Source organism: Lampetra planeri, chromosome 21 (genome assembly GCF_965212315.1).
Source record: "Lampetra planeri chromosome 21, kcLamPlan1.2.h2, whole genome shotgun sequence".
Taxonomy (NCBI): domain Eukaryota; kingdom Metazoa; phylum Chordata; class Hyperoartia; order Petromyzontiformes; family Petromyzontidae; genus Lampetra; species Lampetra planeri.
The window spans coordinates 12626254-12639976 of NC_136127.1; the positions used below are offsets into that span (position 1 = coordinate 12626254).

The window sequence follows — 13723 nt, forward strand, 5'->3', positions numbered from 1 at the left end:
ACATCCCGGACCTGTCCGACTCGCTCAGCCTGCACCGCGTCACGCACGCACGCGCGCGCATACACACACGCACACACACAAAAACAGACACACACGCAAACACACACACACACACAAAGACAGACACACACGCAAACACACACACAAAGACAGACACACACGCAAACACACACACACACGCACACACAAAGACAGACACACACGCAAACACACACACAAACACACACAAAAACAGACACACACGCAAACACACACACACAAAGACAGACACACACGCAAACACACATAAAGACAGACACACACGCAAACACACACACAAACACACACAAAAACAGACACACACGCAAACACACACACACAAAGACAGACACACACACAAACACACACAAAGACAGACACACACAAAGACAGACACACACGCAAACACACACACACGCACACAAAGACAGACACACACAAAGACAGGCACACACGCAAGCACACGCACACACACAAAGACAGGCACACACGCAAACACACACGCACACGCGCGCGCACGCACGCTCAAGTGTCAACATTGACCGAGGCGAGCCGGCAGGATTGAGAGCCCGTAACAAGCACTTGGTTGTTTTTGTTCCCAATTGGCGGTCATTCTCTCGGGTTCAAGTCGAACGACAATCATCGCCACCACCACCAGCAGCGCGCCCCCCTCCCCCCCCACGAGAGTCGGCGGGGCCCGCGCGCGCTGCCGGGCACAGCGACGGGGCTGTACGTGCGCGTGTAGGTTGTTGGTGTGTAAGTTGAACTTCTTTCGCACCGTGCGTAGCCAACCGTGCTCATCGGAGGTGTGGGGTGGGGGAAGGACAACAAACTAAAAAACAAAAAGCAGTTTTAAAGAAATGAGCTTTCAACCTGAATGGTAATTTAAAAGTGCATAGCGCCACTGGCTTCCTAACATCGTAGGGAAGAGCGTTCCAGACGGCCGCAGAAGCGCATCTGAGAGCGCCGCGCAATGCGGTGACCACCGCCGTCTTTGTTCGATGTCAGCAACCAGAAGCGGCTGCTGCTGCTGCTGCCAGGATGACCGGGGTATGCGTGACGGGTGATGTCCCTTGACGGTCGTGCTGTTTGTTGCTGGCAAGGCAGCCTGCTGATGCGATTCAGAAAGCCGAAACCGGCCCAGAGTTTGTTGTTGTTGTTGTTGTTTTTGAAACACGATTGGCGAGCACGCCGAAAACATTCGAGCGCCCAGCAACAAACAGCACTGTTGTATTGTCAACGATTGTATTTGGTGAGAGTTCACGCGCTTCTTGACGACTTGGGAGAGGCTTTGGGAGAAGAGACGTGGGTTGGCAGGAGGGGAATTCCTCGGCGGAGCAGTGCGAGGGAAGATGCAGAACGACTCCGTGCTTAAACAACTTCTTCAGGATCATATTTGGGTCTCGAAGTCCAATAGGCCGGTGGGCTAACTGGGGGGGGGCTGTTCTGAGTGTGGTGGGGGCACCAGGGCCGTCAATAGGGGGGTGCGGGGTACGGGGCACCCCCACCCCGTGTGGGACTCTGGACGCCTTCAAACTAAACAAGGAAGTATTACACCTGACACCGTGACATTGAAGCGCTTCCCCCCCCTCCGTCCCCCCAAAGCGCGGGGCCCGGGGCTGTCGCCCCGATTCGCCGTACGCCTAGCGACGGCTCTGGGTGGCACAGAGCACGCGCTTTAACCAGACGTCGCCCTATCGTGGGTAGGCGAGCTCGCTTCACATCGCCATTGAACCCGCAGGGCCGTTAGGGGGCACTCACGATTAAGGACGTGCGAGGTGACAACGACGATGACGACGATGCTGCTGCTGCCAAACTCGCCCAGAGCGCAACGAGTTCGCGACTCATCGCGCGGGGCCGAGGGCGAGCAGCGGGCAGCAGCTGAGGGCACCAACGGGAGCAGCGTGGAGAAGAGCCAAGGTCCCGTGCAGGGGTACATCTGCAGCCCTCGGTCAACCCACGGCTGGATGAGGACCTGCCCACGCCGTGTGTGTCCTGTTTGACCATTCTTGAGCGTGTGGGACAGTGTGGGGTGGTGAGTGCGCACGGATTAGAGTCAAACCAGTGGCCGGAACTGCACCAGACTATTGTTGCCCGCAGTGCCCGTAGCACCCGGTTATGCATGGTGGTGGTTCCCCCATCCGAGCACTGTCCAGGCTCAACTCCTGCTTAGCATCTGAGATGGGATTGGGCGCATCCCGGGGCGATTGTGGTGACGGGCGAGCGAGTCGAGAGGAACGTGGAATTGCGACGTCGATGACGATGACGACGACGACGAGAGGCAGTCCCGTTGTGCCCGCGGGGCAGCAACCGGCGTCTGCCGCCCGCACAGAACGCCCCCCTCCCCCCTCCCCCTCCTCCTCTCGCTGTCGCTGCGTGCAGCTTGTGGGCAGCGTGAGTCGCGCGCTGCCCGCTCCGCCGGGCTCCTGCAGCGACTCACGCGGCAGACGGCGGTGGCGCCTCTGCGACACGTGGACGCCGTGACGTCACAGGCCCAATTAGGACCGTGACGTCATCGCCAGCAGCGACCGTGCTCTATCCACTGCTGTGCATACCCCGTGCCACACGATGTGTTTTTTTTTGGTTTGGAACATTTCGTCGTCGAGACGTGAACCTGGCAACAAATGACCACTTCACCATCGGCATTGGGCCGAACGTCAGAGCAGCGATGTCACACGTCAATCAATCAATCATCCATACATCACAAACTCACCCCCCCCCCTCCTCCTCATCATCATCTACGTACTGCCGCTGGTGGTGTTGGGAATGCGCGCGGGCCGACTGCGAGCCCCACGCCACCCACACAGCGGCAGCAGCAGCGGCCCATCCCTTGGGTGGCGAGCGACGCAGAACGTCCGTGGCCTCCGGGTGGCTCGGTGTGGGTGAGGGATGCGAGCGAGCGAGTCTTGTGGGTTCAAGCCCGTCCTGCCCTCCACCCCCTCCTCCCGGAGCCGCACCTTGCCCCTGCCTCTCTGCTCTGTCACTTGAATCTCCCCTGCCCGGGTGAGGGTGGAGCGTCCCGTGTGTGCGTCTGTGTCGTCTGTGTCGTGTGCGGGCGGGCGGTCCCACTGCCTCGCTCACGCACGCCACAGGCACCGCTCAGGGCCAGCCCACCGACATCTCCCGCCTCGCTCGCTCGCTCTCCCGGCTGCTCTCGCGATCGCCGATCTCACGATCGCCGACTCCGTCGATGCCTTCGTGGTCACCTGCAGTCGCTCCCCACCGGCCCAGGTACGCGGCGCGCGGCGTTCGAGGTCCACGCCCGTGTCGTGCCATCCTCGTGGTGGTTTGTTCGTTTTGGTTTTTGTCCACTGCCTATGCGTGCCGCACCGTGTTCGATGAGCCAGTGTCTCGAATGTTCTGATTAAAGTGTCCTCGTTTCTATGTCAAACGCAATCTACAGTAGCAGGCAGAGAGGTGTGTTGTGTTTATCTGTCATAGACACGTACATATACACTCGGGGGTTAATTTATCACTGAATATTTTCTGAAGCGTTCAGAAAATGTGGTGTTCTGTCTGGAGGTGTACTGGATGTGGTGTTCTGGCTGGAGGTGTACTGGATGTGGTGTTCTGGCTGGAGGTGTACTGGATGTGGTGTTCTGGCTCGGTGAGCAAATGTTTTCCGGGTCACGGAACCGGACAAACTTGGATCTAATTTGTTGTGTGTGCGTGTTTACCAGGTGTGCGTGTGTCTGGAGCTTGGCGAGTGTTTGTATGCGAGAGCCCCTGATGGCCACAGCAGACAGACAGACAGATGCTGTAGACTTGCTCCGCTTTGCGAGACGCTCACGACATCGCGGTGCACAGCAACGGATTTGAGTGCCACCGCTCCCCGGAGCGTGCGGGGCGGGTTCCCCCCGGCCTCTCCGCTTTCCCCTCCCGCGTCCCGACCCTCCCACGATGAGTGCGGGGCCCTGGGCGAACAGCGTGGCCCCCACGTGCCCGTGCAGCCGGGGGTCGTCAGACTCGGCGCAGCCGCGCTGGGTAAATGAAGGGGCGATGTTTGTATTGGTCTCTGGCAGTCGCTGTGTGTCAGTGTGCTGTGAGGACGCCACTGCTCCGTGTTGACACGAGGCACGCGTTGTCTCTATGCCCCGAAGTGATTTAAGTGGCTTCAGTGAACCGAGATGACCCATTCATCTGCGCCGCAGAAACCCACCCGGGGCAGCGAGTCCAGTGATCGGAGATAGCCGCCCCGCCTGTGGGCTCCCATGGGGCCCCTCGTGTGTGTTGTAGTAAGTCGTCTAGTGGCCTCAGTGACAGCCCACGTGTGTGTTGTAGTACGTCGTCTTGTGGGCTGAGTGACAGCCCACGTGTGTGTTGTAGTAAGTCGTCTAGTGAGCTGAGTGACAGCCCACGTGTGTGTTGTAGTAAGTCGTCTAGTAGCCTCAGTGACAGCCCACGTGTGTGCTGTAGCAAGTCGTCTAGTAGCCTCAGTGACAGCCCACGTGTGTGTTGTAGTAAGTCGTCTAGTGAGCTGAGTGACAGCCCACGTGTGTGTTGTAGTAAGTCGTCTAGTAGCCTCAGTGACAGCCCACGTGTGTGTTGTAGTAAGTCGTCTAGTAGCCTCAGTGACAGCCCACGTGTGTGTTGTAGTAAGTCGTCTAGTGAGCTGAGTGACAGCCCACGTGTGTGTTGTAGTAAGTCGTCTAGTGAGCTGAGTGACAGCCCACGTGTGTGTTGTAGTAAGTCGTCTAGTGAGCTGAGTGACAGCCCACGTGTGTGTTGTGGTAAGTCGTCTAGTGAGCTGAGTGACAGCCCACGTGTGTGTTGTAGTAAGTCGTCTAGTAGCCTCAGTGACAGCCCACGTGTGTGTTGTAGTAAGTCGTCTAGTGAGCTGAGTGACAGCCCACGTGTGTGTTGTAGTAAGTCGTCTAGTGAGCTGAGTGACAGCGCACGTGTGTGTTGTAGTAAGTCGTCTAGTGAGCTGAGTGACAGCCCACGTGTGTGTTGTGGTAAGTCGTCTAGTGAGCCGAGTGACAGCCCACGTGTGTGTTGTAGTAAGTCGTCTAGTAGCCCCAGTCACAGCCCACGTGTGTGCTGTAGCAAGCTGTCCCCGTTAGCGGGCTCGGAGGTCGCGCACCTGGCGTGCTCCAACGAGGCTGCTTTGTTCCACTCCGCCTCTGTTCGCTCTCCGAACAACAGCGACGCCGTTGCGCTCCGGGGTGCAACGGCGGCACCACTGCAGACGCGAGGCCTCTCGGCCTCTCATTGTCGCGGCTCCCAGGTGCGAGGCCGCGCGCGCGGCGTCTCTCCAAGTCGTCGCCGTGTCACGCGGCCCGCCCGAGGCGACGGGGAAACCGGAGCCGCCCTCGCTCCGGGTGCCATCCGACCCCGAGGGTCGCGTGGGCTCCCGTTCATCCCGGCGCCGCTGCTGCTGCTGTTGCGCTCTTTTAGCGGAGGCAGGAGCGGTAAAACCGGTTTCCATTCTCACATCGGACACGGCGTGCGTACGCATCTGCGCGCGTGTTCAGTCGGGGGTACAGCTGGTGGTGCATCTACCAGTGGTCATCTCAGTCGGCCAACCCATGGCACCTGCTGGGGTCTGTCCCGAGACCTCCTCCTGCACCTAGCCTGGCACAGTAGGGAGGTACAGCTGGTGGTGCATCTACCAGTGGTCATCTCAGTCAGCCAACCCATGGCACCTGCTGGGGTCTGTACCGAGACCTCCTGGCAGCAGCGAGCCTTCAACACGTCACGTGGCCTCAGAGTGCGCCTAGCCTGGCACAAGCGCGGTGGTGACGTCAACGTCAGCGAGTGGTGTTATTGGTGTGTTCCGGGGAGCGGTGGCATAGTGGTTAGCGTTACACTGCGCTTCGAACCCGGCGTCCCGAGTTCAAGTTCCGCTCACGGCCAACACCAGTGACGATTATTCAGAATCGTTCGTGGGCCTACCCTAGGTCAACTCAGCCTCAAATGAGAACCCGGTGCGGTGTGGGGAGACAAAGGTGGCCGGGCATGGTGTTGACCACGCCACGCCTTCGTGCGCCACGCGAGACTGGACAAGATCCTCTCTAGCTGGACAGGGTGGTAAGAAAAAGGGTTATTTCCCGAAACGTCACATCTATTATACATTTTCTTTCATGACATTGCTGTTGACTCGGATCATTCAACAGTTCACCGGTAACCCAGTAAACCTGTTTAACCGGTAACCGTCTTAACAATCGACTACCGGTCCCGAAAGCGAGGAACCGGTGTGTTTGTTACGAAGCGAATTGTGTTGGGAAAAAGTGGGAAGAGGTGGGGGCCTCCCCCACTTTACCCCCCACCCCGCACGCGACCTGCACAGTGAAGTGTGCCCTTTGTGGGCAGAGACGGGGGGTGGAGGAGGGGGGGAAGTGGAGGAGGGGGAGGGAAGTGAAAGAGGGGGGGGGGAGTGGAGGAGGGGGCGGAGGAGTGCAGGAGGTGGGAGTGGAGGAGGGGGTGGAGGAGGGGAGGAGTGGAGGAGGGGGGGAGTGGAGGAGGGGGGGAGTGGTGGAGGGGGGTGGAGGAGGGGATGGAGCGGGGGGTGGAGGAGGTGGGAGTGGAGGAGGGGGTGGAGGGGGGAGTGGAGGGAGAGGGCGATTGGAGGGAGTGGGATGGAGGGGGGATATGGAGGGGATGGAGGGAGGGGGAGGGATGGAGGGGGGGGATAGAGGAGGGGGGGGCGATTGGAGGGGGGTGGAGGGATAGATTGGAGGGGGGGATATGGAGGGGGGGGGGTATGGACTATGGAGGGGGCCTGGAGGAGGGGGAGATGCAGGGGGATGGAGGGGGGGGGATGGAGGGGGGGGATTTAAGACTTCTCTCCCCACGATGTTTCAACATCCACGTCGTCGGGATATGGAATCGAACCTGAGCGCTCTGGGTCTCAAGTCCCCGCGTGCGCTGCTCACCGTGCCACCACCGGGGCAACTCCCTTCCGCTTCTCACTTTAAAGAAGTGAACTTGTTCATCGGCGTTGCTGCACATTTCTGTCGATGCGGCAAACCGGTTTTAACCGGTTTTTCCGGTGTTTTATTTTTTCCACGCGGTCACAGGCAACGCAGAAATGATCCTCGACTTCAAGCGCCCAACTTGTTCGGGACGTTTGCGTCGATTTGTGTTCTTGCAGCGCAGCCAAGGCAGCAGCAGCAGCAGCGTGGGCGTCTCAGCGTTGTTGGTCAAGAAAGTGAATTTGTGTTGGAGGCCCCGCCGAGCGAGTGGCGTGCGGTGTGTGCGGTGCTTCTGTCGAGCCGCGCATTCATATTTAATTATAGAGATGGAACAGTGCAGTTGTAAATCCTTCACGTCGCAAACAACGACGTCAGGACTCGGTCCAGCAGAGCCAGAAAGTTTCGTCTCATCCACAGCGCTTGCAGGTCACAACAACTCACTCGCCCACTCACTCAACTCACCCACTCACTCAATTCACCCACTCACTCAACTCACCCACTCACTCAACTCACCCACTCACTCAATTCACCCACTCACTCAATTCACCCACTCACTCAACTCACCCACTCACTCAACTCACCCACTCACTCAACTCACCCACTCACTCAACTCACCCACTCACTCAACTCACCCAATCACTCAACTCGCCCACTCACTCAACTCACCCAATCACTCAACTCACCCACTCACTCAACTCACCCACTCACTCAACTCACCCACTCACTCAACTCACCCACTCACTCAACTCACCCAATCACTCAACTCGCCCACTCACTCAACTCACCCAATCACTCAACTCACCCACTCACTCAACTCACCCACTCACTCAACTCACCCACTCACTCAACTCACCCAATCACTCAACTCACCCACTCACTCAACTCACCCAATCACTCAACTCACCCACTCACCCACTGACTCAACTCGCCCACTCACCCAATCACTCACTCACCCGCTTACGCACTCACTTAACTCACTCACCTAATCACTCACCAACCCACCTACTCACTTAACTCAGCCACCAACTCGCTTAACTCATTCACCTCACTCACTCACCTAACTCACCCGCTCACTCACCCACGTACTCACCCACGTACTCACCCACGTACTCACCCACGTACTCACCCACGTACTCACCCACGTACTCACCCACGTACTCACCCACGTACTCACCCACGTACTCACCCACGTACTCACCCACGTACTCACCCACGTACTCACCCACGTACTCACCCACGTACTCACCCACTCACGTAATCATCCACCCACTCGCTCACCCACCCACCTACCCACTCACCCGCCCACCCACACTGCATGTCACACCACTTTATTTTTTCGCTTCCTCCCTCCCACTGCTCCACTTTGTAAATTCACCTCCCAGCATCGTCGTCATCATCGTCATCGCCTCTTCCCCTCCCCCACCAAGCTCGTCTCAGAACAACAACAACCTCGCTCGGTTCCAGACACGTGTTGGTGACTCCAATCCCTGACGGTGTTGATCGCAGCGCTGTTTGTTGCTGGCCGCGTGACGTTCTGGGCCCTGTGCTGCCAGCAAAACGAGCTGCGAGCGCAGTGGTGGTGAGTTCCACGGGGAGAGTGGTGGTGAGTTCCATGGGGGGAGTGGTGGTGAGTTCCATGGGGAGTGGTGGTGAGTTCCACGGGAAAGTGGTGGTGAGTTCCACGGGGGGAGTGGTGGTGAGTTCCATGGGGAGTGGTGGTGAGTTCCACGGGAAAGTGGTGGTGAGTTCCATGGGGAGAGTGGTGGTGAGTTCCATGGGGAGTGGTGGTGAGTTCCACGGGAAAGTGGTGGTGAGTTCCACGGGGGGAGTGGTGGTGAGTTCCATGGGGAGTGGTGGTGAGTTCCATGGGGAGAGTGGTGGTGAGTTCCATGGGGAGAGTGGTGGTGAGTTTCACGGGAATGTGGTGGTGAGTTCCATGGGGAGAGTGGTGGCGAGTTCCATGGGGAGAGTGGTGGTGAGTTCCACGGGGAAGAGTGGTCGCTCACCAAGGCCTGCAGTGCCGGATTAACAAGACACGCACAGACTATGATGTTGATATCGCTTTGCATGTTTGTTTAAGTTTCATTTTCTTGAAGCGCACGTGTGTGCACAGGTGTGGGATACTCCATTCTGGCTGTGTACGTGCGTGTGTGCCGTCTCTGCGGGTGGAGCTGAAGTGCAGTGGTTCGCGCGCTGCGCTACGAATCCGGCGAGTTCGAATCCCGCTCAGGGCCAACACCGGTGACGATTATCTGAACCGGTCCTGGGCCTCCCCTAGGTCGACTCAGCCTCAAAATGAGTACCTGGTGCGGTGTGTAAACATCGCCAAAGGTGGGCGGGCGTGGTGCTGCCCGCCCCCCACTCTCCCCCCACTCTCCCCCCACTCTCCCCCCACTCTCCCCCCACTCTCCCCCCACTCTCCCCCCACTCTCCCCCCACTCTCCCCCCACTCTCCCCCCACTCTCCCCCCCACCCCGTGTGCCTTCCCGGCCTTCGTCGGTGCCACTCGCGGTGTCCGCGTGTCCCGGCGCGCACCCCGTGGGCCCCGCGTGCCGCTGGCTGCGTGTGACGTCATGGGGCGCACAATTAGTCTGTGCTCGTGTGGCAGCAGCTCGCGACTCGAAGTCTCGCATGATGATGCGGGGTGGTGGTGGTGTGGTGGGGGTGGTGGTGGGGTGGTGGTGGTGGGGTGGTGGTGGTGGGGTGGTGGGGTGGTGGTGGTGGGGTGGTGGTGGTGGGGTGGTGGTGGGGTGGTGGTGGTGGGGTGGTGGTGGTGGTGGGGTGGTGGTGGTGGGGTGGTGGTGGTGGGGTGGTGGTGGTGGGGTGGTGGTGGTGGGGTGGTGGTGGTGGGGTGGTGGTGGTGGTGGGGTGGTGGTGGTGGTGTGGTGGTGGGGTGGTGGTGGTGGGGTGGTGGTGGTGGGGTGGTGGTGGTGGGGGTGGTGGTGGTGGGGTGGTGGTGGTGGGGTGGTGGTGGTGGTGGGGTGGTGGTGGTGGGGTGGTGGTGGTGGGGTGGTGGGGTGGTGGTGGTGGGGTGGTGGTGGTGGGGTGGTGGTGGTGGGGTGGTGGTGGTGGGGTGGTGGTGGTGGTGGGGTGGTGGTGGTGGGGGTGGTGGTGGTGGGGTGGTGGTGGTGGGGTGGTGGTGGTGGGGTGGTGGTGGTGGTGGGGTGGTGGTGGTGGGGTGGTGGTGGTGGGGTGGTGGTGGTGGGGTGGTGGTGGTGGGGTGGTGGTGGTGGGGTGGTGGTGGTGGGGTGGTGGTGGTGGGGTGGTGGTGGTGGGGTGGTGGTGGTGGGGTGGTGGTGGTGGGGTGGTGGTGGTGGGGTGGTGGTGGTGGGGTGGTGGTGGTGGGGTGGTGGTGGTGGGGTGGTGGTGGTGGGGTGGTGGTGGTGGGGTGGTGGTGGTGGGGTGGTGGTGGTGGGGTGGTGGTGGTGGGGTGGTGGTGGTGGGGTGGTGGTGGTGGGGTGGTGGTGGTGGGGTGGTGGTGGTGGGGTGGTGGTGGTGGGGTGGTGGTGGTGGGGTGGTGGTGGTGGGGTGGTGGTGGTGGGGTGGTGGTGGTGGGGGGGGGGCTTGTGCCGGCTGTGCGGGAACAGCGGGACGGACGGCATTCCGCGGTCTCGCTGAGCCGCCGCTGCCGCCGGGGTGTGGGTCTCGTTTGTATTTGATGAAGCAGTGACGGGAAAGGTTCCCCAATTCCCCCCCCCCTCTCTCTACAAACCGCCTCCTCCTCCTACTGGGACAGAGCACACGCGTGGGGTTTCGCAATAGGCGGTGGATGACGACGTGAGTGGCTGGCGCATCGGCCACGTCGCGGTTATTCCAGTCACTTGGGCTCTGACATTTGAGCCGTCGCGCACCCTACAGTCAGCCCGCTGCCGCCTGGCTCCACGGACGTGTTCGGTTCTTCTTCTTCTTCTGCACTTGGGGAGCGTGAATCTGTGCATCGTGTACGGCGACTGTGCGCGCACGGGCCCACACAGACACATATCTCCCAGGTAGCCTGAACACACTGCCGGGGCAAGTGCTGTGAGCGGAGGTAGCACCTATGCAGGCCACATGGGTGGCGGTGTGGCCGGGACGCCACCACCGTTGTTGACGCGTCGCACCAGGCACTCGCTTCAGGGAGGTGGAGAAGAGGCCCAGGACCGGTCCAGGTAGTCGCTACCGATGTTAACCCATGGCCCGGAATCGAACTTGGATCACTTGATTTTTTGATCGCAGTGCACGAACCATCACACTGGGACAAGTGCTGTGAGAGAGCACCGATGAAAGCCGACACGGCACACGAAGGGGTGGCCAGAACCACACCCGACCGCCTTTGTCTCCCTAGTGGTGATGTTTACACGTCGCGCCAGATACTCATTTGAGGCTGAGTCGACCTAGAGGAGGCCCAGGACCGGTTCAGATAATCGTCACTTGTTGGCCGTGAGCGGGAATCTAACTCGGGTCGCCAGGTTCGTAGCGCAGCACGCTAACCGCGCTACACTACCGCTCCCCGCACACACACTGACGCACACACACACAGACACACACACTGACGCACACACACTGACGCACACACACACTGACACACACACTGACACACACTGACACACACACTGACGCACACAAACTGACGCACACACACACGTCCATGCCTCACATTCCAGCTCGCATACCACCATCTCTTACCTCGCCTCCCCAAGGGGACACTGGGGCTACATTCTTGGAGCCCCAAGAATGGACGTGAGTTATATGATCGAGCAGGTAGGACGCACCAGGTAGGAGGCATCAAGTAGGACGCGTCAGGTAGGACGTATCGTGCAATGCGCGTGTCCATTGAACTGCGCCAACGCTCGCTTGCTCGGACGTCCTGTGGTTTCCTCTTCTCCGACTCTCGTGGCTCATGGGGACCAAGTCGTTGGTGTTGACAGCGGCGACACTCGGGGGGGGGGGGGGGGAGTCTGGGACATTGCGTGCGTGTGCGTGCATGTGCGTGTGTGCGTGTGTGTGGGTGCGTGTGTGCATGTCTTAACAGCGGTAGCGCGGTGCGCTACGAACCCGGCCACCCGAGTTCAATTCCCGTTCACGGCCAACACCGGTGACGATTATATGAATCGGTCCCGGGCCTCCCCTAGGTCGATTCAACCTCAAATGAGTATCTGGTGCGATGTGTAAACATCGCCACTTGGGAAACAAAGGGGGCCGGGCGTGATGCTGGCCACCCACCCCACCTTCACAGGTGCTCGCTAACATCACTTGCCCCAACAGTCGGTTAAGGCTACACGGGGGATCTTTGTCTTTACAGCCCGATCGGTGGATACTCAACTAAGTGGACCCCTCGGTGGACGCCCTGGCTGGAGAGATGAGGCCCTGCGAGTCGGAGCGATGCTCGCCGTGCGAGTGACGCCGGGTCTCGCCGAGAGGGGGGCCATGGTGTCGCACGCCCTGGGGCCAGAGGGCCCCCCACCCTGCCAGCCCTACAGCAGGTACGTCATCGTCATCATCATCATCACCATCAATCCACTGCTGGGTGAAGGCCACCCCATGTTGCATCGCGAACCTTCGCCGTCCCGAGATTCCACGAACCAACCGGCGCCCGCACACACGAGCCCATCCGATGTCCACCTCGTCGTGCCCGCAAGTAGAAGCTGGAGGGACGAGTGCGCCCGTCACGCGGCCTCTGCGCTCGCTGTCCTGCACCCCCCCCCCCCCCCGCCCCCCCCCCCACCCCGCAGGTACCAGGCGCTGATGGGGTGCCAGGTGGCCCCGCGCGACGCCGGGAGCCGGGACTCGCGCGGCTCTCGTCGGCCGCACGATCCGCGGCAAAGCCACGTCCACCGTCGCCTGCCGAGCCCGCCGGACCGGCGGCACGGAGGGAACGACGGGCAGCAGCGCGACGGGCACCGGCAGCCCAACGGGGCGCCGCCCCCCGCCGGCCTGAAGGCCCTCGGCGTGCCGGGCGTGCCGTGGCCGCCCGGCGGCGTGGCGAGCGGGGACCGGAGGAGCGGGGACCTTCCCGGTGGCGGCAGCTCGGTAAGACCGCTCGCTTGTGCGCGTTGAGAGAAATGTCATCGTCGCGGCCGTCGTCGTCATCGTCTATCCGCTGCTGGATGAAGGCCTCGCCAAAGGGATCGCCGCCACCCAGGGTGTTGCGCACTGTGTGACATGGTGAAAGCTCATCGGATTCCTCCAATACATCTAAATATTTAGATTCCGATGATCTCGGTGAGCCGTTTTGGATTCCCGGCCACCCCTGACCCCCACCCCTTGGTCGGCCCACAGTGGCCAGCAGAGCGAGGAGCCATCGCAGAAACCCCGTGGTGGGAGCCCCAGGGGCGGCCCGTCCATATCGACGAACTCGGCGGTCGCCTAGGGCGCCAAGTTAAGTGGGCCGTCAAATAAGAAGAAGAAAATACAAGTAAAAATTTGAAATAAAATTATGTAGATGCCATTATTTAAATTCCCACGCGTGTACAGAGGGAATATGAATTATAATACATTTCTCAACATTTCTCAGAATGTGTTGGTTGGGCAGACGGATGGACAAACCGAATAATTATGCCTCTGTTTGAAAAATGACGTTCAAAAAAACTTAAACAGAAAATAGTCGCTAAATATTTCCCAGTTTACCAAAATCTCAGCCCTTGGGGTTTGGGGATGGGGGCGCCGATGACATCAGTTCGCCTCGGGCACCAGCTGCTGGCAGCAGCGAGTCGAGGGCCGCCCTTTTGGGCAAGGAGCTGAGCACTCGTAAAGTAGCTCCGGTCTGACTTGAGGCAGCTGGTCTCTGTGGGCTCTCCTTGCCTCGTCATGTA

General features: G+C 60.1%; 1 protein-coding gene across 3 annotated transcripts in view; it reads left to right on the forward strand.

Moving 5' to 3' along the window:
• Window positions 1-2511: 2511 nt before the first annotated feature.
• The window catches only part of LOC144724711 (unconventional myosin-X-like), a 29314-nt gene continuing 18102 nt past the window's right edge, over window positions 2512-13723 (forward strand). The window contains exons 1-3 of one of the 3 annotated variants that reach the window (XM_078604045.1): window positions 2512-3249; window positions 12214-12394; window positions 12644-12941. In XM_078604045.1, the coding sequence (XP_078460171.1) occupies window positions 2643-3249; window positions 12214-12394; window positions 12644-12941 (1086 nt within the window). In that variant the 5' untranslated portion in view covers window positions 2512-2642. Of the gene's footprint in view, window positions 3250-6843; window positions 7359-8161; window positions 8512-12213; window positions 12395-12643; window positions 12942-13723 lie in introns of those variants that run through there. The other 2 variants (XM_078604048.1, XM_078604049.1) reach the window with 2 other exon arrangements.